This window comes from Ruditapes philippinarum, unplaced genomic scaffold, assembly GCF_026571515.1.
Source record: "Ruditapes philippinarum isolate M1 unplaced genomic scaffold, ASM2657151v2 ctg4839_1_1_1_1, whole genome shotgun sequence".
Taxonomy (NCBI): domain Eukaryota; kingdom Metazoa; phylum Mollusca; class Bivalvia; order Venerida; family Veneridae; genus Ruditapes; species Ruditapes philippinarum.
In genome coordinates this window covers 746-22,505 of record NW_026866886.1, presented here as the reverse complement: position 1 = coordinate 22,505, position 21,760 = coordinate 746, and the positions used below count along the sequence as shown (strand labels likewise).

General features: G+C 33.0%; 2 protein-coding genes across 2 annotated transcripts in view; one reads left to right on the top strand and one right to left on the bottom strand.

Moving 5' to 3' along the window:
• Positions 1 to 11,411, top strand: part of LOC132734117 (sodium-dependent noradrenaline transporter-like) — a 35,698-nt gene extending 24,287 nt beyond the window's left edge. The window contains 7 exon segments of the mRNA XM_060720836.1: positions 4,408 to 4,520; positions 4,995 to 5,132; positions 5,752 to 5,851; positions 7,370 to 7,466; positions 7,976 to 8,180; positions 8,553 to 8,627; positions 8,796 to 11,411. Coding sequence (XP_060576819.1) covers positions 4,408 to 4,520; positions 4,995 to 5,132; positions 5,752 to 5,851; positions 7,370 to 7,466; positions 7,976 to 8,180; positions 8,553 to 8,627; positions 8,796 to 8,819 — 752 coding nt within the window. The 3' untranslated portion in view covers positions 8,820 to 11,411.
• A 1,153-nt stretch (positions 11,412 to 12,564) lies between these two features.
• Positions 12,565 to 21,001, bottom strand: LOC132734116 (fatty acid hydroxylase domain-containing protein 2-like). Its single transcript, XM_060720835.1, has 7 exons — positions 20,909 to 21,001; positions 20,371 to 20,481; positions 19,841 to 19,962; positions 19,110 to 19,315; positions 13,744 to 13,853; positions 13,270 to 13,432; positions 12,565 to 12,827 (listed from the first exon to the last, which is right to left on the bottom strand). Exons 2-7 carry the CDS (start codon positions 20,459 to 20,461, stop codon positions 12,701 to 12,703), a joined length of 819 nt encoding a protein of 272 aa, XP_060576818.1. The 5' UTR covers positions 20,462 to 20,481; positions 20,909 to 21,001; the 3' UTR covers positions 12,565 to 12,700.
• Between the last annotated feature and the right edge of the window lie 759 nt (positions 21,002 to 21,760).

Below are 21,760 nucleotides of genomic sequence, written 5' to 3'. Positions count from 1 at the left end.
ACAGGTTTTTGCTAGTAATATTTTGATAGAGATGCTAAATAGATGTGAGAAAATGTTTTTAATAGTTGAATATTTCAAGAAAACACATATCAGTAGAGGAGATTTAAACATTGTTTTGCTAACTATATTAGAATTGTTTAAGAGGGTGTCAAATGATAATCTTATTATAATGCAGCGTTTATGTCAAAGCATTGTGTCACATGCCACCGGACGCTTCTATGAGCCAAATCCATGTCTCATAACGTGTTTCTTTTTTTTAAATAACAACCGTACAGTATTAATTCATATGTTTAATAACTTGGAACCAATGGTTTGTCTCTTTCTTCAAAATACAGTTTTAAAGATATACTATGCTCATATTTAATTTTATATCAGAAAATATTTATAACTGCTTCACAGTCTCTTTCACACAAAGTAGATATGTTACGTTAAGAACATTGCAAACACGCTATAGGTGGTCGCAATATAAATGCATAGTGTCGTTTTTTTAATAAAAGGACCCACTTTACTTGTTCCGTATGAGGGAACACGGCTTCCAATGCATAGTTTATTTATAATTTCAGTCAAATTAGACATATTCAGAAAGAATTTCATAGATTTCAATAAATTTTCGTGATTAAGATATTTTACTCAATGATGAGCATAGTATATCTTTAATATTAAAAGAATTGCGTGTAAAAAGAAACATTTAGGTTTAAGAACGATATTTCATACAAATTACTTGGAAGAATTTGCGCCTAGTCTGAGAAAAAAAATAATGTGAGCAGGTGTAACATTGTTTTAAATATTTGTTTTAAACTGGCTTTTAACGAGAGTAACATTTGTTACTTTACGTTAGCATACGTGTCAAGGTTATAACAGTTAAAAGGGAAGAGTTAAATGTGTCACACCGTTTAAACAATGAGTGGCATGCCAAAATATACAAAATTGTTTGCACTATTTCACATGGTATTTAGTCTTTATACCCAATGCAAAAAGAATGTCTATAACCGAATTTCTCCATTGATGATTTGAGTCTTTGTCCTACTTTTACGTCTAATGAGGAGGGTAAAAGCTGTACTTTCTGTGTGTCTAATTCTCATAAACTGTCTGCAACATTTTTTATTTCATAATTTATTCATTTTTTGGATAAAATCTAGCGCGCATTTGAAAAGTTGGTCAACGACTAAATTTAGTTAATCATTTTTAAAACAGTGGCAACGAATTAAATGCGATGTATTTAAAATGCCGACAGGAATACCCTGATACGGCACCGTCCAAGCACCCTAGTACCGGCACCGTCCAAGCACCCTAGCACCGGCACCGACCAAGCACCCTAGCACCGGCACCGACCAAGCACCCTAGCACCGGCAATGTCCAACAACCCTAGCACCGGTTTAAGCAAAAATAATATTAAAATATAAAATTTTGAATTTTTGATCTATGAAACTTTCGCAGATATGTTCAAACGGCAATTATAATGGAAACTTCAATACTTCAAAATAAAGTGGTTTGCCATTAACGAATACGTCGTAAGCTTAGAGCTTTAATAATTGCCAAAAAAACGAAAATGACGGAAGCAAAGTGATAAACGGTAAGAAGAATATATATGATTTTCTGCGTGTAGGTTTTTTTATTAAACAATCGGTAATTTTAAATTCCTTCTGTGTTCACTGGTGTATAGTTAAAATATACAGTGCAAGACTGCGTGTTTCATACTTGCAGCAAAACAAATTATTGAGCTCGAAAGATATTTTCATGTTTTGTTTTTATGGAGGTCTATTAACTTTAACGTAGTTCACATTTTTTATTTTTTTCGTCGTTTTTTTATAATTAATGTCAAAGTTCTATAAAAGTAAAGGTCCATTATTTACTTTGAGAATGCTATATTTTAATTTTGGTGAGTTTATAATGTTGTAAATTATAACAAATTAAAAAAAAGATCTTTTGGCAAAGAAATAGGACAAACATTCCTTAATAGATTCAATATAAACTTGATAAAAAGATCGTTTATAAGCAGCTGTAAAATCACATTGATAGTTATGAATAAACTAATTTCTATTGCAATTCTTTTGGAGTATTCGAAAAAGGCACCTGGTTATAAGATATAGTTTTTGATATTTCCGTGCCTAGAACAATAAATATCATCAACCCAGAAAAGCACAGTGAAATAAGAAATGATAAAAAAAAGGTTTGAAGCATATAGGTTTTCAACAAAAAATTATCCTATTACTTCATATTCCGTCTCTGTTCATCGGTAGCCTTTAATGTTTTCTAAATGTTGGCTTTTAAAAATCTGGAAAAAGTGTAATCCCTCGGGTGCATTAAAAACAGCAAAATTACATGAAAAGTGTTTATATTAGTATTGAAAATATTAAGAGGATATTTAAATAACATTTTTAGTTGCGCCGACCTTTCTTTAATTGCTACGGGTATAAGTTATAAAACCAATGGTTTTCAATCTTAAATGAGTAAATTTAGATTAAACTATATAGAACTGAATGATTGAATACCTCTGTATTCTTTTAGCAAGACTTTCCTTGCAGACATAGACAAATCATGAATGAAAACGATTTGATAAAGTTTTTATTTCAATAATGGTATCTAATCAAGAATCATAATGTCAAGAATAGGAGAAAAATCTTGGTTTAGATTGATGCAGTTGAAACGTGTGAGAAAATGCCTTTGGCAAAGAACTGAGACAAAATAAATAAAACATGTTCACAAAAGATTTAAACAAAAGTTGATAACTCTTAAAATAAATAATGTATCAACAGTAGCCCGGATAACAATATCGGTTTTAAATACAGGTGTAAAATTATTATGAAAATTGTTTAAACTGGTTTTGCGATGGGAACGCCGTTTGTTAGCTTGTTTTATGGTTGAAAGAAATGGAAGATAAACATAGCTTGTTTATCGTCTGCAACTGATGGATGAACTGCCAAGGTATGCAGATAAAAGAACAAAACACCGACTTTGAGAAATTTCACGAATTTTGCGTGTGAATATCTTTGGAAAACATGTACATAATCATATAAATGACGGAAACGTGCAAGATAAATATTCCTCTGGGTATATCCAACGGTTACGCCATGTATATGTCCGTTACTAATATAATGTGTATAGCACACACTTACAAGGTTTTCCTACACGAGCAAAGTTAGAAAAGATTTGCCGTATAACGAAAGGTTTTTTTAACAGGAGCAAAGTTATAAAATATTTGCCATATAACGATGGTTTTTCTATAATACGAGCAAAGTTAGAAAAAAATTGCCATGTTACGAGGTTTTTTTATAACACGCGCAAAGTTAGAAAGGATTTGCCATATAATCAAGGTTTTTTTTTATAACACGAGCAAAGCATAAATAGAGGATATTGAATGAGTGTAAGTTCAATACTGAATTTATTGCACGAGTTGAATAAAATTATATTATGCGAGCCTCTGGCGAGCATAATATTATTTTATTCATCGAGTACAATAAATTCAGTAATGAACTTACACGAATTTAATATTCTATTTATCACATACCCAAAATAAAGACCGTTTAAAGTGAAATAAGAGTCATTTTTCATTGACGCGCCTATAGTTTAACGCTAATATTTAGCGCGTCTTTACATTATATTTGTATAACGCTTATGACGTCACGTCAAAATATATGCACGGCCGTGCAATACCATATTTACGGAGTCGCAAAATCGGCACGGGAGTGTGATAAAACGATTTACCATACAACGAAGTTTTTTTAACACGAGCAAAGTTAGAAGAGATTGCCATATAACGATTTTGATAACAAAAGCAAAGAATAAAAAGATTTGCCATACAACGAAGTTTTTTTATAACACGAGCAAAGTTAGAAAATATCTATGCCATATAACGAGGGTTTTTTTAACAAGAGCTCAGTAACAAAAGATTTGCCAAATAACGAGGGTTTTTTAACATGAGCAAAGTTAGAAAATATTGCCATATAACTTTATTAGCGTATGTATGACATGCAAACTACCCGAAATAGATTTGCTGACCATCACCTAATTTTACTGTACCTGAAATTACAATTTTTAATAGAAATTATACTATAATATTGAAAGTTGTGTGTACATTATCTTTGATATCTATACACAAAATATTTACTGTGACCAATTCACCACTTCTAAAGCAACATTATCACTCTAGGTTTCTTTTTATTGTTCTTGGACTTTTGCATGGTTGTCTAAAAGTTTCCAATAAAGGTTTGGCAATATAAATCTGCTGTTAAAGGATGAGTTAGTCAGAAAATTATAAATCCTCATTTAATGATAACTCCGATAAAATTACGTATACAGCCTTTTCCAAATGAATCCAAAAGAATATTTCTCTCCTCCCCAGTGAAGAAAAGTCTCAGACAATATCTAAATGTTTAAAAGTATAAATATTTTGACAATTTCTTTCAGGGCCAGGACTGGTTTTCATTGTATACCCAGAAGCCATTGCGACACTTCCAGGATCTACAGCATGGGCGATTATTTTTTTCCTCATGTTAATAACACTTGGAATGGATAGTGCGGTTTGTATTTTTTCTATACTTGTATTTTTAGATTTTGTTAAATACTTAAGTAAGATGCGCGTATGCTTAAAGGCCCGTTATGTCTAAGAAATGCCTTTATTTTTGTTTCCCAAAAGCTCCTTATTTTTGGTGTCCTTTTAAAGTTTCAAAAAGTTACTCATTTGCCAATTACCAAATTTATCGTTCGCTTCTGTTGCTTTTTGCCAATTAGTGCAGTTATAGTGATTTTTTTATTTTCTATGGAAGTCAAAATACTACTTTGTTTACATTTTGATAGTTATATGACAAGTAATTTCATATCTTCAGGTAAATATTAATCTAACATGCGTGTCAAGTGCGTTGTTTATAAAGAACAAACAAAATATTCGTTTAGGCATAATGTGACTTTAAAAGAATAAAACTTGTTGAAAATTTAAATCTTATAAATATTGAAATTATTTTCATATATTGTATTCCACCAATTTATATTTGCAGTTTGGTGGGTTAGAATCCCCATTGACTGGACTGTCGGACAGTTTTTATCGTGTGTTTAAAAACAAATATTACCGTGAAGTATTAACTTTGGTTGTCATAGCGACGGCTTTCTTTTTCTCCATTCCATGCAATACTTGGGTAAGTCCAATCTTATTGGCTAAGATTATTTATAAAATTGTATGTTTCTTTGATTTAGAGTCTTGAAAGACGGATAAGTGCCGTCATTTTAAAATAAGCGCTAATGGCGGAATGATATATGACCATGCGATGTGGTTTACCCGTCATCCAATTGGTTTATACAGAATCTATTTTAGCTCGATTGTCTCGGAATCTATAAGCTTATAGACACACTTTCGAATCCGTTTTCGGAACCAACCAGTACTGAGCAATGAGTGTTAAGTTTCTTGCCAAAAAAGGAAACAACAACTTTCGCATGAGGGGTTTGAACCCATGCGGCTAGTCATCATTAGGTAACTAGTCCGACGCGTTTACCATTTTGCCGCCATTTACTGTATGACTTTATTTGATCATCCGCCCACATTTATACATATTTTTTGTATGCAAAATATATCTGATCATTTTGTATAAATACTCAAACTTTTTATAAATAAAAATAAGTAAGATTTTCATATGAATAGAAAATTTCGAATGCATATTTAAAATTCAATAACAATTTGTCAATTTTGATAAAACATTGATAAGCGCATGCTCTGTCAAGGCATTTTATTCCCAAAATATTTGTTTTCTAAAATTTCAGGGTGGAATGTATGTGTTTAAAATACTGGATAATTTTGCTGCTGGTACTAGTATAGTTTTCACAGTTCTGTGCCAGGTGGTCGCCGTCTCTTGGTTCTATGGTAGGTTACTATTGTACTTATATCAAATGTTTCTTGGTGGAATACAGGGTTTGTCAGCGAGATTACCTGTTAGGATTTGTATCACTCACTGCTTATGCCTCACTGTATATCACTTACTGCCTATCCCTTGACGCATATCAATCAATTTATACCACTCATTGCACTTACTCACTGTATATCGCTTACTGCCTATCCCTTGACGCATATCAATCAATTTATACCACTCATTGCAAGTTACTCACTGTATTTCACTTACTGCCTATCCCTTGACGCATATCAATCAATTTATACCACTCATTGCACGTAACTCACTGTATATCGCTTACTGCCTATCCCTTGACGCATATCAATCAATTTATACCACTCATTGCACGTAACTCACTGTATATCACCTACTGCCTATCCCTTGACGCATATCAATCAATTTATACCACTCATTGCACGTAACTCACTGTATATCACTTACTGCCTATCCCTTGACGCATATCAATCAATTTATACCACTCATTGCACTTTACTCAAAGTATATCACTTACTGCCTATCCCTTGACGCATATCAATCAATTTATACCAATCATTGCACATAACTCACTGTATATCACTTACTACAATCATTGATCATAACTCACCGTATATCACTCATAGTACATTTCTCACTTTACACGACTCGCTGTTTATCACTCACCGCAATCATTGAACATAACTCACTGTTTAATGTATATCACTCACTGTATATCGCTTATAGCACAATACTCACTGCAAACCACTCACTGTATATATACTCACTGTATATCACTCACCGCAATCATTACACATAAGTCACTGAATATTACTATTTGCACATTACTTAACGCACACTGTTCAATGTATATCAATTATATATACATCATTCAGTGTATATCACTTGCTGCATATCACATACTATATTTCACTCACTTCATATCACTTATTGTATATAACTTACAGTATTTCACTCACTATATATACCACCCACATAACATTCTGTATGTCACTCACTATATGTCACATATTGCGCACCACTTACTTTCAAATACATTAACACGACTGTCCTTATGCACAGAGCCTAATTTTATATAATAAAAAAATCAATCATTAGAAAATTTAATACACTGAGAAAAAAGATGTCAATGTCAGTGTCAAGATTATACCAATTTAAAATGGATGTTTTGACTAAAAACTTTCATTCAAAATTATCACACAGCAGAGAAACGTAAGACACAAATGAGCCGCGTCACAACAAAACCAACATATGGATGCGCAAGCTGGTCTGGATCCATGCTGGTCGCAAACCCACTATGTTGGTTTTGTCATGACGCTGCTCAAATATAGTATTTATACATTACTGTGTTCTTTTACATCATTGAAATACAATTTACCGGTAGTCAGTGATTTTTTGTGAAAAGAAGATGAAAGGTTCACTCCATTTGCAGGATGTTTCGACGGTCATGTTAGCCTTTTTGTGCTTGCAGATTTATTTTTACGATTTCATATTTGCAGGTATTGACCAGTTTTGTAAAGATATAGATCAAATGATTGGTCATCTTCCTGGACTTTACTGGAGAATATGTTGGAAATATCTGAAACTAATCCTTTTGTACTAAAAATTTATTAATATTTAGAAAAATGATAAATTTGAGTCACATCATTGAAAACAAACGTAAGTGGTTTTGCGAAAAGATGGATTTCCCTACCAGCCTGGATGCGCAGTCATGATTAGGCCTTTTTCTGTTCGATTTTTTTACACAATTCTATTAAACAAGTAGAAAATAAAGCAAAGATGGATCCCCGGACTGCGCGGATAGTTGGTATGGCCTCATTTCCTTTGTTGAAAACCAATTATTTTTTTGAATGTTCAATTAATTCAGATATCATTTTACAGTATGTGGCATTGATACAGTCAAAAATGTCTTCCGAAACGAATTCTTGTTGTGATACTCTGTTCAAAGGGTTGACAATGCCACTGTCGCACAAGGCGTATGTTTTTCAGGATATTCAATAACACTAATTGCCAACCTAAACACCGTTGTTTTTATTTACGACAATAACAGTTACTGTCGTCTGCATCGCCTGTAAACGGAAGTGATGTATATAATGATAATTTAGAAATTGACCAATCGTTGCCTTTCAGATAATTGTAATCTCAAGCATTCTACATTACACACCGCTGGTATATCAAGGGTCTGCGCATAAGTACGTGTACCCGGATTATGCTAACGCCATTGGTTGGATGATTGCGTGCGCATCTATGAGCATCATACCATTGTATGCCATCTGCTATCTACTAAGAGCTAAGGGAACACTGAAAGAGGTAAATATGCAAATTAACCCCCAAACGCCGCTTGAATTGTGAAATGTATTGGACCTGCTTTCAATTTGGACTTGTTTCGTATAAGAACAAGCTTTGATGTCTAGGAATTTGTCTAAGAAGTTGGAACTAAGTTAAATGTTATCCTTATAGACAATCTTGACTTTATTTCTTTTACTTATTTATCAGTATGTTTTATCTATATACATGTTTGTTTGATATAGCAAAATGTGCAAGAGTGATCTTTTTTTTAGATCTCTATGTGGTCGCTATTTGACATATTGTTTGTTGATTTTTAAAGATTCTGTTGGGTTTTCTTTTTTTTTTTAATAATCTGTTACTATTTAAAAAATATATGGTACTTTTGTTATCTAGAGGATATCCCTTGGTATATCTCCGAAATGGGAGCATAAAGAAATAAAAGAAAAACGGGAAGTTAAAAGATTTAAGGTAAGTTGATTTTCTTCAATATGTTTTTGCACGAGTTTCACGCATATATTGCGGTTAAACTGGATTTTTTTCTTAAAATGTACGCTTTTTACAAAAGCTTTTTTAAGTAAGTTTTGTTTTAATTTTCTTATACTTTTTTATGAAAACTCTACATTTGTATCATTTCAGAGACAGCATTGGGTGTATATTTAAGTATTAACAATAAGCATTGGCTGAAGAGATGAAGGCCAACAAGTCCTATTGTTCAAGCAAATCCATGAGTTCTTAGAGAGGGACCAAGTTAAACTGTTCCTGATTTATCCATAACTTTGTTACTTCTATTGTACTACTATTACATGATTAGTCCATGATTTTACCAATGTTTTATTTTATTAGCATGTTAATTATGTCCGCAATTATAATGTTTGACTAGGAGTATCCTTGTTTGCCAGGAGATATTTTTAGAAATATTTGTATGTCCACAATGAAAGTGAATGAGTACTATGCTTTACTGTTTGGCACGAGACACTTTTTGGCAGACGACATTTGTGTACATGTGTTACATTATTGTATGATAATCCAGTGTGTTTATATGGAGATACAAGTTGAAAATTTTATTATTTTCTAGAATATGTGAGTAACCAAACAAACCAATTTCAAATCCATTGAAGTGTGTATTTGTGTCCGCAAATCAAATTGACAATTAAAATGATACATAAAAACTAATATTAATCAAAATCATGAACTTTTCAAGTCAATCTTTTCCTTACAATTACTGACAATAAGAATTCATTAATTATGTTCATTGTATAAATTTATGGCAAAAATGTGTTTTATTATTTAATTCTAAATTGTGTACAAAAAAGTCTACATTTCGCGAATTGTATCATCATTTCAGGATTTGTGTTTACATTTTGTTATTCGACCCGTCATTTCGTGTATCTGTATTTGAATTTTAGAGCATGACATCCGTTCATTCCATTTTTAATTTATCCATTTCACATTTTAGGATGCTTTTTATATGACAATGTATTTATTGTATTAATAATAGATATTGTGAATTTTTATCGGGTCACTGTTAACGAATACCTCGCACCATTTTTATTTAACATAAAACATGTTCAACATCGCATCTTTTCTCAATTTGATAGATATAGAATTGCCTTATTTCACAAACAAATCACTGTAGAATAGAATTTACCAAAACCATTTTGGTTCTAAAGTACTTCGATCATTGTTATATTTTCTTCGAATCTGCCATACTTCGCCACATTGGTGTATTAAGCAATCGAAAATGTCCGGCCCTTTTCTTCATATTCCGTAAAAATATAATTGACGGATTTTTCCGAATGTATTATGAAGAACAAACATATAACTTGGAATTTTAACATACTCTAGATTTGCACAACTATCCAACATGAAGAATATTGGTGCTCTTAGTACAACAATGAATAAAGCAATCTAAACGCAACTTTAAAACATTTTGGTACGGAAAATGACGAAGTTTGCCGAGTCTGTACGAGATCTATGAATTTATTTACTTTTCGAAAATCTGACACTTTGTGTATTTGTGTACGAAGCAGACTATGTCGTCTGTTTATTGAGATTTTTTTTCTTTTCTATTCTTTTTAAATTTAATTATAGACTGTTTCGGACCCATGGCTTTTAAACAAAACAATATACAAAATAAATAAAGATAAAAAGAAACAAGAAAAATAAATATTTCTCTTTGTTAAAGAACTATTTTACGCATTATTCAATTGTTTATTTTGTCATGACTTAAAGAATTCTGTTGAAAGGTTCAGGTATTTAGATACAACTCTTTCCCTCAATTCGGAATAATACGATAAAACTTAAAATTTTATTAGGGGTAACGCCAAGTTAGATGTCATACATTCACCTAAAATTTTCATATATACATGTCATTGCATAGAAATGTTTTGTTTTGGAGATTTTAGAGTAAGTATAAATGGTTCACTGTCCTAAATCCAGTTGTGTGTACATATTATTTGTTACAAAAATGGCTTTTTGAACATATCACGTGCTACATTTGTCCAATGTTTTGATCAACCATAAAATTGTTGTGTTTTGTGTCATGCAAATCTTTGTAAAGCACCTTAATTGGCGATCAGTTTCGTAGTGTGTGCTTAGACGGTACTCTCAAGATGGCGGACCCACGTGACTTTAAGACACAGCGCACTGCGCAAGATCGTCAATATCTTTTGAAATACTGAATGGATTTTCTTCAAATTAAATGCATTTAATCCTAGATTAATTCCTCGATCATTACCGATTTTTATGTGAAGTCTTCCCATTTTCCAAATGGTTTGGGCGAATAATCTGTGCACATTGTTCTGAAATGTTCATTAACTCAATTATTTAGGGAGAAGAGTGAATAACAAAGCTTCATACTAAACCGGAAATGCTTCCCATGTAAGAGTAAATGCTCTTCGTTTGAAGAAAATTTATTCAGTATTTCAAAACATATTGACAAAATACCTATCATGTTTTTTCCGCCTTGGACCTTGTCCGAAAGTCAATATACATTCGCGACTTTGCCTGACAGTTTGAAGTTTTGTGAAAAAAGTGTAGGAACACAGATAACATTAGTAAAGTTTTCGTATATAACGTCATTTACATAGTGACCAATAGTGAACGTCTATTTGATTACTTGATAACGAGGCTGATGGCCAATCACGTGTTTTATATTCTATGTCCTTGACCTCTGTTGTGATGTGTCAAATTGTTGTACCTTTATCACTGAAGAAATACAAAACATGTTCGGTATTAAATGTCCAAAAATTATCTTTTATTCGTTGTTGTCTTTTCTGAAGAGACCTCTTGCAGATGTGATAGTAGTCGATGAAAAAACCAAACAACGTTTTCACAATTCAGTCTGGAGTGTAACAATGCGTCCTTGTCGAGAAATTTACATTAAAGTTTGCTTGACACTACACGTACAGTACTACATATTTTGATGATTCATACAATTTCTCAACATGCAATTGATTATAACCTACCTATAAGCATGATTTAGTAATAAATTTTATTATCGCGAATACATAGAGGATATTTGTTTGTTTTGCATGTAAGATTGAAATATAATTTCACTGAGTGAACACCAGATGCAATATTTTCACGAGTGGCGTAGCCACGAGTGAAAATATAATAGCTGGTGTCCACGAATGAAATATATTTCAATCTTATATGTAAAACAAATAAATTTTCTTTTTATTTCATGCGTTTTAAGTAATTTTAAGTAATTTTTACTGATTTTGCCGCGTAACGTCGCGCATTCTCCTTCGTGACGTCATCACATCATGACGTCACATCAACAAATTTGAAATATAGTTCTGTTAAATTTCTCTAATTTTGTTACATTTTTAGCATAATGTATGGTGACATCGACTTTCTTTTCCGAAAGAAGCAAAATTTACGCATGACGGCATTTATTTTTGCCGGTTATTCCATTCAGTTTTGATTTTCTTTTCATCCGCATTCAGATATAGTCCGGCTACAGTGAAAATTATATTTTATAAATTTCACTAGTGGTTTATCAGAATATAATCATCTGATATATTACAATAAAACACTGGAAAGCATGAAATAAAACAAATTACATTCCTAAATATTGATTACTAGAAAAGAAAGTATACTTACAAAATATGTTCAGAAAATATAGATAAAATAATAATAAAAGAAAGTTTAACGTTTTTTATCACCTAAGATGTATCAACTTTCAGTCTACTGGTCGTTTATTTATTTATCTTGTTTGTATATTTCGTTTTCAGTCCGTACCTATTTTTAATTTTCCTTAAGAAGATTAATAGGTTTGTCAGGTTAAATTATAAATTGGTCCAATTCAGCTTTTTATTGTAGTACGGGGTAAATATATTTTATAACTTTGATTTTGACATATAATTAAACATAAACACAATTTCTTCGAAAATTAAATAAATAACGTTTACAATTTCGGTTTATTCGTTTTCTCAGAACATGCATAAAATAATCAGTTACAGTACATAAAATCAAATTAAAATAACGAAAATTACAATAAATAAAGTTGAAATACAGTTTTTGTCTGTTGGAAACGGTCACTTCATTTCCGCATCGGAGAAAATTAGATGGTGTCTCTTGTATTGTTTACTTTTCAAGAATTGAGGATTCATTGTACCGTGAAATACGTCCAGAAAACCTAGAACGCCGTAGTTGCCAACGAACCTAAAGAGAATACAAGAAACGCAACAGTAAACGAACAAACCAAAAGACAATAAAATCTTAAAAGTGAACCAACGAAACTAAATAGAATATTTCAACAACAAAAACGCAGCAGTGAACTAGAACGCAACAGTGAACCTACGAACCTAAAGATAATTTAAAAAACAACAGTTTGCCAACGAATAAACATATAAAAATAAGCCATCCTAGTTACAAACTGTCTTTCAATTTGGGACTCGTAGGTTCGAGCCTTTTTGGGGGTTTCTACATGTGACAACGCAACTGGTTCCATGCAGGGAGAGGACTCAGGTGTGATAAAGTAATTGTTTAAGCTTTTTCATAATCGGGCCTAAGATGTGCTTAAACTAAATATCTATATAAGTATCTGAGTAGTATCTGGACGGTAAAAATGGCAAAGAAATGCGCTGGATTTGTAAACACTCACTTTAAATGATGATAATCGTGAAATTCTGGAGACGGTAAGAACGGGAGATGATATCCGCTGTGGTGAATCACAGTCACAATAGAAGCTAGGGCGATCCAGATAAAGGTCGTCACCTGACACGAACCCATTACCAGTGGCCCTGAGGCAAGGGTCCAAATATTGCCTGTAGAAAAAATGGAAGGAAAAAACAATAACATTTAATGAGTAAAATAGTAATTGTAAACAATTCCTGAGATTCTTTGTTTAATAACACAATATTTCATTTTTCAAATATTGCTTTGCCTGACAGATTTTGTTTTACTCTCAAACAACTAAGGTACAAAAATATACTAAGAAATAGGTAATGCATTTAATTGAAAACTCGATTGTCTTTAAATATGAAAGTGAAATTATATGACATTTATATGTCTTTCATCATATAACATTAATATATTTGATTTAATATAATCCCATGGCATTGATATGAATACATACCAAAAGCAAACTCCAGTGGGTGAGCATAAGTGGCCCCTAGTCCAATCGGTGACGTCCATTCATGGTGCTGCTTGTGTACATTCTTGTAAAGGTAACTTGTATGTAGTAATCTAAATAAGAAAGTGTGATTTTTTTACTACCAAGTCCAGTCACTTTAATTAAGAAATAATATCGGCCTTCTAGCGGTGTTTATCGGCTATTTAATCGGCGTTATTTTATCGGCGTTTTGATAGGTATGAATTGACCACGAAGGCCGTAGGCCTGAGTGGTTAATTTTTTCGCATCAAAACGACAAAACCGGTGTTAAATAGCCAATAAACACTGCTACGACCGATATTATTTCGATTCTAACACGATAAAATAAGGAAGATCACTAAAGTTATTTTTTCAAGCGGAAAGAAAACATCTAAGAACTAAAAATATAAATAAAATGATTTTTATTGTTGCTTTAAAAGGCTTTGTAAACTATATAATCGAGGGTGAAAACATAACAGCTGCATATACAAGTAGTCCCTTACCAGTGTTTATTGGCAGTTAAACACCGGCTTTTTTTCTTCTTTGTCTATAGTGACAAAATCACGTGGAGTGTTAGAATTGTAGTTATACACGTGGTATAAATGATTCGCGTGATAGCTGACACGGATTATTGGCTTTTTCCCAAATGGAGCTTCATTTAAAAGCTCAGGTGCCCCTCTGTTCATTATTTCAGGCACAAACAGCTACATGAGTAGAACCATCGATGTTCCGTTAGCAAGCTGGATTAATAATATCGTCAATCAATAAAGTCATTTCATCCATAACTATTTTCTTATAATAGCGTATGAACTTACAGGCGAAATGACGTAATCCTAAGCACATATTTCCCTTCTATAACGACGTCACTTTAACGCGGTTCATTCATAAAGTGCGCTAAAATGACGTTGTTGTTTGGTACGCGACTCATCTGGCACCCCCATGCCAGATGAAATTTCCGGCATGGGTAAAACTCTCGGAAACGCCGGTCTACTATGCAAGAATTTCATTCTTGCATAGCAGACTGGCGTTTCCGTGAGTTTTACCAATGTCGGAAATTTATTCTGGCATGGGGGTGCCAGATGAGTCGAGTGGTGTACAATGCCACGCTTAGGATGACGTCATTTTACCGTTATGAATGAAGTTGCAATTTCATACGCTGTTGTAAGAAAGTAGTTACGGTCGTCATGATATAAATTTCCATTGAAAATAAAGAGAAAGAATTTAAAATATAATGGAATATGGTAGAATATGCAAGAAAAAATATCTGACATATGTTTGCGGTTCGGATCGGAATATCCGCCCCTCGGGAACCCGCCCATGGGCGGTAACTCAGCAAGCCTCGTTACCGCCCAAGTGGCGGGTCTCCTCGGAACCGATAATCCGATCCGAACCGCAACATATGACAGATATTATTAATACAAACTATTAATGCAACATGGTAGGTGCATATAATTATGATACTTATCTTTTAAGTACATGTATATTGGTTTGCGTATTTGCAAATTGGTTTGCAAATTTATTGTAAACTAGTGTCCATCTACTTGGCCGTCACCACTGTGGGTTCAAATCCCATCAGGGACTTTGGATTCTTCCTTGTGAGGACGCTATCCAGCTAGCTTACGGGACGTCGGTGGTTCTTCTAAGGTTCCAGTTCGTACATGGAGTGGCACTAAGAGACTTCCTGCACTAGTAAAACTGGAAAGTCCAGCTATGGCTTGCCTGTGTTGGTGTGACGAAAACCAATTAGGACTTTTCATGTCATAATTGGAAGTTTTAATAACCTATGAGTAGAGATAAAAGTCTTATTCGTTCTCTGTATAACAACTTAATTGGATGTTACAAGTTCCAGATATTTTACTTATTAGGCTTTAATAGTACTCATTAGGATTTACAATGTTCGAATTAAGATTTTAAATTCGATTCCTTATATTGATTTATCACACACCCGTGCCGATTTTGCGACTCCGTAAATATGGTATTGCACGGCCGTGCATATATTTTGATGTGACGTCATTAGCGTTATACAAACATAGTGTAAAGACGCGCTAAATGTTAGCGTTATACTATAGACGCGTCAATGAAAAATGACTCTTATTTCACTTTAAACGGTCTTTATTTTGGGTATGTGATAAATAGAATATTAAATTCGTGTAAGTTCATTACTGAATTTATAGCACTCGTTGAATAAAATAATATTATGCTCGCCAGAGGCTCGCATAATATAATTTTATTCAACTCGTGCAATAAATTCAGTATTGAACTTACACTCATTCATTATCCTCTACTTAATTTACTTGTACTGACTAGGATTTTTAAGAGTAACAAAGTTGTAGTTAGGTTTATTTCTACCATTAATGAGTAAAGATTCCAGGTTTATTTCTACTAGTAATGAGTTAAAATTCATAATAAGTTGTAACTATGAATAAAAATAATCCATATTAAGCTTTTAGAACTTCTATATTCCAGAAATATCAAAATTCTAATTAGGCTTATAAAATTCCTTTTTACGAGTTAATCTTTTTAAAATTTTGCACCAGACTTTTGAAAATTAAAGATTTTCGACCATGCGACCACATACATGCATCGAGGACATGTTGGAAGGAAAGTGACTGTGCGACCACATACACGCATCTCAGGATTCCCCTTCTGTAACGTGAGAGGGACAAATAGTTGTCCACCCTTTATTTCAGGGCAGACTATACAAATTGCATTTCCTTATTCTTGATAAGGAGGCTAATTTAAACAGATTTGTTTTGAATTGGTTTATATACAACAGCAGTAAAGCAAACAAAGCGGGTTATCAGTGTTCGTCCTTTTAAGTTCGCTTGTAATTTTAAAATGTTCATATCTAATTTCTTGGAAAATTTTGAGTTTACAGTGTTCTCTACTTTTCCTTCTATGTATATTACGGAATTTCTTTATTTAACGTGTCCAAAACGTTTTATATGCATCACATATGGGAGATAACTTTCACACATTGTTTGTTTAAAAAAATTAACCTGAGGGCATTTTTGACATTGGTTCGCATATTCGATTTATCCAACTTGTAATCGAAACGGTAATTTAATGTGCTGCAAGAACAAAGAATGGGTCGGCAGTGCTGACACTGATAAGGCTGTACATATTTGCAAGCCTAACCTAACCATGTGATTTATTTTTATATCACAATAGATTTTTTTAGTTAGCAATAAGGACAAAGCCGGTTCAGTCTAGCCATGCTTACATGTATCTACATACTTGTAAATTCATTTCGATTCCAGCAGTATAAAGTATAAAACGGGGCCACAGTCTGTTAATCTAATGAGACATATATTTAGTGCAAAAGAGCTTGTTTAGCGAATACTCTTCAATTCAGTTCAATTTTTGATACTGTACAGTACACACGTATTGAGATTTTGTGCTCTATTGTGTACACATTATACATGTAATACACCCCTGATGAAGGCATAATACGCCGAAAGTACTTTAGCACTGTATGAACGTTTATTTTCTCCAAATTTATTGGGTTTTTTTTCCACGTTCTTGTATCCTTCTTGGGATCCAGTGTTTTTGAAAAGTATTTTGTAGATGCAAATATTTTTCACAAACCTATATTGCTTTGATGGAAAGTATGCAATACCTAAAATATTTGTTGGCATTATCGTATGTGGATGTTGATAATAAAATGTTACAGAACAAATCATTTGTAATTTATGATATCAGTGTCATATTAACCCATTGCTTCATGAGCATTTTGTGAAAAATGGCTGTTTTCATTGAAAAGTCTCCCGTTACAAGTTCAAATTGCTATAATACTATAAAAACTGCTTCAACACTAATCAAACTTGGCACAAATGTTGACTGGACCATTGCCCTTGCAACAACATGCTCAGGCTTAAATTTTCTGTTACCATGGCAACGAGGGGACATCTCAAAATTGCCAAAAATCACTATTTTGCGTTGATTTTTTCCATCAAAATTGATTTCAAAGTGCTGCAACTTCTCAATGGATTGAGATAGAGTCAAATGCTTTTCAGCGTTGGTAACACGTTACCTTATGATCAATCTGGGGCCATTTACAGCCTCTCACAAGTCCAAAATTTTCTTGGCGATGAGGGGGACTCCGCCCCCCTTCAAACCCCCCAAACAGAAGGGGGCACATCCCCCTTCTGGCAACCCCCTGATGTATCTTTTGGTTGGGGGGCCGCGCCGAAAAAGAGGTCACTTTTTTTAACAACATTTCTCAAACAAAAACAAGTGTTGGGGGCCTAAATAAGGCATTTTTTCATCATTTGAGACAGCAAAAAAGGGGGGGGGGTGAAAAGGCGTTAAAAGGCGTGTATATGAAGTAATGGGTTAAATAAAGTAGAACTATATAAACAGTTTTGGGCTCAAGAAATATATTGTAAGAATTTTCCAAATCATACGTTTCTATTGCTTTATCAACATGATCAATATTTGAAAATTTTATTGTAAACTCCCCAATGTGGACCAATCTACTTTAAAAAGTATTTTTCATCTGGGGTCGGTATGTGGATCATTCCTTTCTATCCCAAAGTTAATAAAAATGCGAACATTTACGAAACGGTAGTGTTGCGACATTTGACAGTAAGGGAAAATCGTGCGACATTTAATGTTACCGTTGTGTAATGGCAGATGATTGTGCGACATTTAGCGGCAAGTGCGACATTTAGCTGGGTTGCAACATATAACGGCGCCAAAACAACCAAAGAAGCAGCACTGAGCATGTAGAAATGTGATTTGAAGGTAGCAACATATAAACAAAGAAGTATTCTGACGTCCATTCAAAATAAAATTCACTATAATTATACCAATTGCCAACATAACAAACCACCAAAGATTGTTTATGTACGTATATGGTATATGACACGTATTTCTTGAAAACTGTAACAAGGTACCAAAAAATGTAAAAAAAAATTTTTTTGAGAAACAATAATTTCAGCATTGGGCCTCTAATGTCTATGTAAATGTTCAGCTTGCCAATGAGTATTTTTAGTTTATTTAATGTCCCCAAAGGCAACAATAAATGCACGAATCACTAAATGATATAAATTCACATAAATCTCGATATTTCAAAAATACATTTATTACGCCAAGTCTCTGGATTGTTGTGAAAGCAATTCGATTTGAAGGCTTATTTCAACGACGCTTTCCGAAAATAACAACTGCTTGTATTTCAAGAGAAAACAGATTTATTGCGACGATGGAAATCTGAGGTTAAATATGGAGATCTGAGATAAAAATGGAAATCTAAGGTCAAAGATGGAAATCTGAGGCTAGTCAAAGATGGAAATCTGTGGTCAAAGGTGTAAATCTTAAGTCAAAGATGGAAATCAGGAACAGAAACTCACCTATGAGAATAGTAGAAAGTTATTTCTTCCATCAACACACAGACTGAGAAATGAATTATGAACTCCGCCATTGTGGGTAAGTTGTATGATAAATCACTTCCCCTTAACTTGTGGAGAATGTAATGTAAAACACCGTATGGCAGACCTACTATAAGATAATTGACTGTCAATTGGTTCATTAATTTCTTTAAGTTGTCTCGATCTACCTGGAATTATATAAATGACGTTATTAACGGAGGACTATCTCTAGATGCTTGCAGAAATCATGCCGAGTTTCACATTTTTCATTCATTATCGTATTTAAAGTATTGTGAAAAGATTAATTAGATGCTTTAAAAAGCATTTCGATGGGTGAAAAGGCGAGATAGATTTTGGCATTTAATCATCCAAGTACCTTGTCCGGTATATACCTGAATATGGTATTTACTGTGTCTAAAATTATATAGAATACCAATGCATGACCGACTTATTTATTATGTTTTTTTTTTGTTTTTTTTTCACTCAAATAATGGAAAGGAGAGCGAAATTGTCATTCGCTGGTATCAGAAAATGCTAGTATATAGTAGCACATTCGTACAAATGGTTGCCGTCGATGCTCTTACATGGACCTCTGTTCGAAGAAGTTCATCCTGTTAAATGAGTAAAGCAGCTGAAGGTGTAAGTCTCCGCAAGTAAGCCGGGTTACAAATGTCAGCTACATAAAGTATCCTTAAGACTATATATAAACTTACTGGTTGGTTTTTACCCGGCTGTGTCTTGTACTTGAGCATCCATTTAGGTTTACCGTACAGATCTGTATACAGGAACAGGGCACTAGCCAGTCCATAGGAGCCGAAGAAAACTATGTTCAATGCTAAAAAAGGGCAATTTAAGTATTAATTATCATATTTCATATGAACACTCTCAGAAAAATTACTACATTGGTACATTTATGGAATACTTAGTGTTTATCTTACAGGATAGGATTTCAAAGTTAAATTACTGTGGTTAAGGTATCTGCGACTTAAACCGTGTGATCGCGGGCTCGAACCCTACTGGTGCCATGCTCATGTTCACCAGTATATACTTGTTAATTTCAGTAGCGCAATTGGTTAAAAGACATAATTATACGAAGTGATAACTTGTGTAAGGTGATCCGTTATATTAATTAAGTGAACGAGTACATAAACCTAGAATTCTTTATACAAGGAATTAATAATGTTCATAATAAAGTTTTTATCTGGCAAGTTAAAATTCAACGTATATGTACAATGTTTCTTACCCAAAAATGTGTTTAATCCTTCTCCAAATGAAAGGTCATTCAATCGTGTCCGAAAATCAGAGCTTGAGAGAGTGTCCGTCTGTCTTTCCATGCTGACATGTACAATAATTCCTATCAAAATAACTATATATTTACGCTTTCGAACACATATGTAGCTTTATATCATAGACGAACAATATATAATTTTATCTGTTTACTCGATTTATCAGGCCAAATAGTGTTACAATTTAAATTAAAGATAACCGAAACACAGTATTTACACTAATGACTATGGTCAAAGTTAAGTAATCCATTATTGACTGCCTACACTTTTATTACCTCCCTTTCATTGTTTAATAGTATAACCAGTGACCCGAATCGGGTCAATATACATTTGTTTACAAAATGGCGATAAATATAAAAAAAGGGACAGGTTACTGAATAAATAATCTGAAATAAATAAGCGTTTTATAAAAGATGTTACGAATAAATGATTACGGGATCTGGTGCTCGAAATACTTCCTTGTATATTTATCAATTAATAGAAAACTTAACATACCTTAAATAGTTTAGACATTGTAGTATACCACCACAGGAGCTATCGTCACGGAACTTGGAAGCTCATTTGCTAATCAACACGGATCAGAATTGTTATGGATAATTTCGTTTTAAGCCCACAACTCGTTTAAGCTGATTCAATCTCAAATCAAAATTTATAAAACAATACATATGTAAAGAACAACTTTATTACTCTTAAAACTCAATTTTCAAACATTAACTATTAAGGATAAAACAATATGGGTTTTGCTCATATTTAATATACAAAGAAAAATGTATTGCATTTTACAAATGAAGATAACAAATGTTTAATTACCTACATTTATTGTTATTTTCAACGACCTTAATTGTACAGCGGTGATTTACCTAGAGCGTTCAATCATTAAAGCTTCATGCCTCCAGATGAGTCAATTTATTTCACGAAAATGTTATATGTTACATGTTACATGTATATGCGATTGATGACTGATTTTATAGTATTTATAACCAAAACTCTACTGTGTGGCGTCGTTATATATATGTCGCACCATTGCGGCTAAATGTCGCAACCGCCGCTAAAAGTCGTAAAATTCCATGCCGTTAAATGTCGCAATAGGAGCCTTGAAATGTCTTTTCGTTAGATGTCGCAACACTACCGTTTAATATCGCAATATGTATATTCATCATGATAAAAAAAATATTTTAGCTGGTGGTATGAAATTACAATAAACATTGAGTAGATGTCTATACTTATTTAGCAACTTTAAGACATAAAGGAAAATTTCGATACATATGCCGACATAAGATGAGAAATGCTTTTTAAGGTGGATTGTGTTTACAATGGGCACATTTCAAGACATATTTCAATGAAAAA

What these genes read in the sequence shown, in the direction of transcription:
- LOC132734116 (XM_060720835.1), bottom strand. Translation starts at nt 20,461, where the DNA reads ATGGAAAGACAGACGGACACTCTCTCAAGCTCTGATTTTCGGACACGA. An exon ending in ACTTTCTACTATTCTCATAG is followed by an intron (nt 13,854 to 19,109) that starts GTGAGTTTCTGT and finishes TTTCTTATTTAG; the next exon opens with ATTACTACATACAAGTTACC. An exon ending in CCCACTGGAGTTTGCTTTTG is followed by an intron (nt 13,433 to 13,743) that starts GTATGTATTCAT and finishes TTTTTTCTACAG; the next exon opens with GCAATATTTGGACCCTTGCC.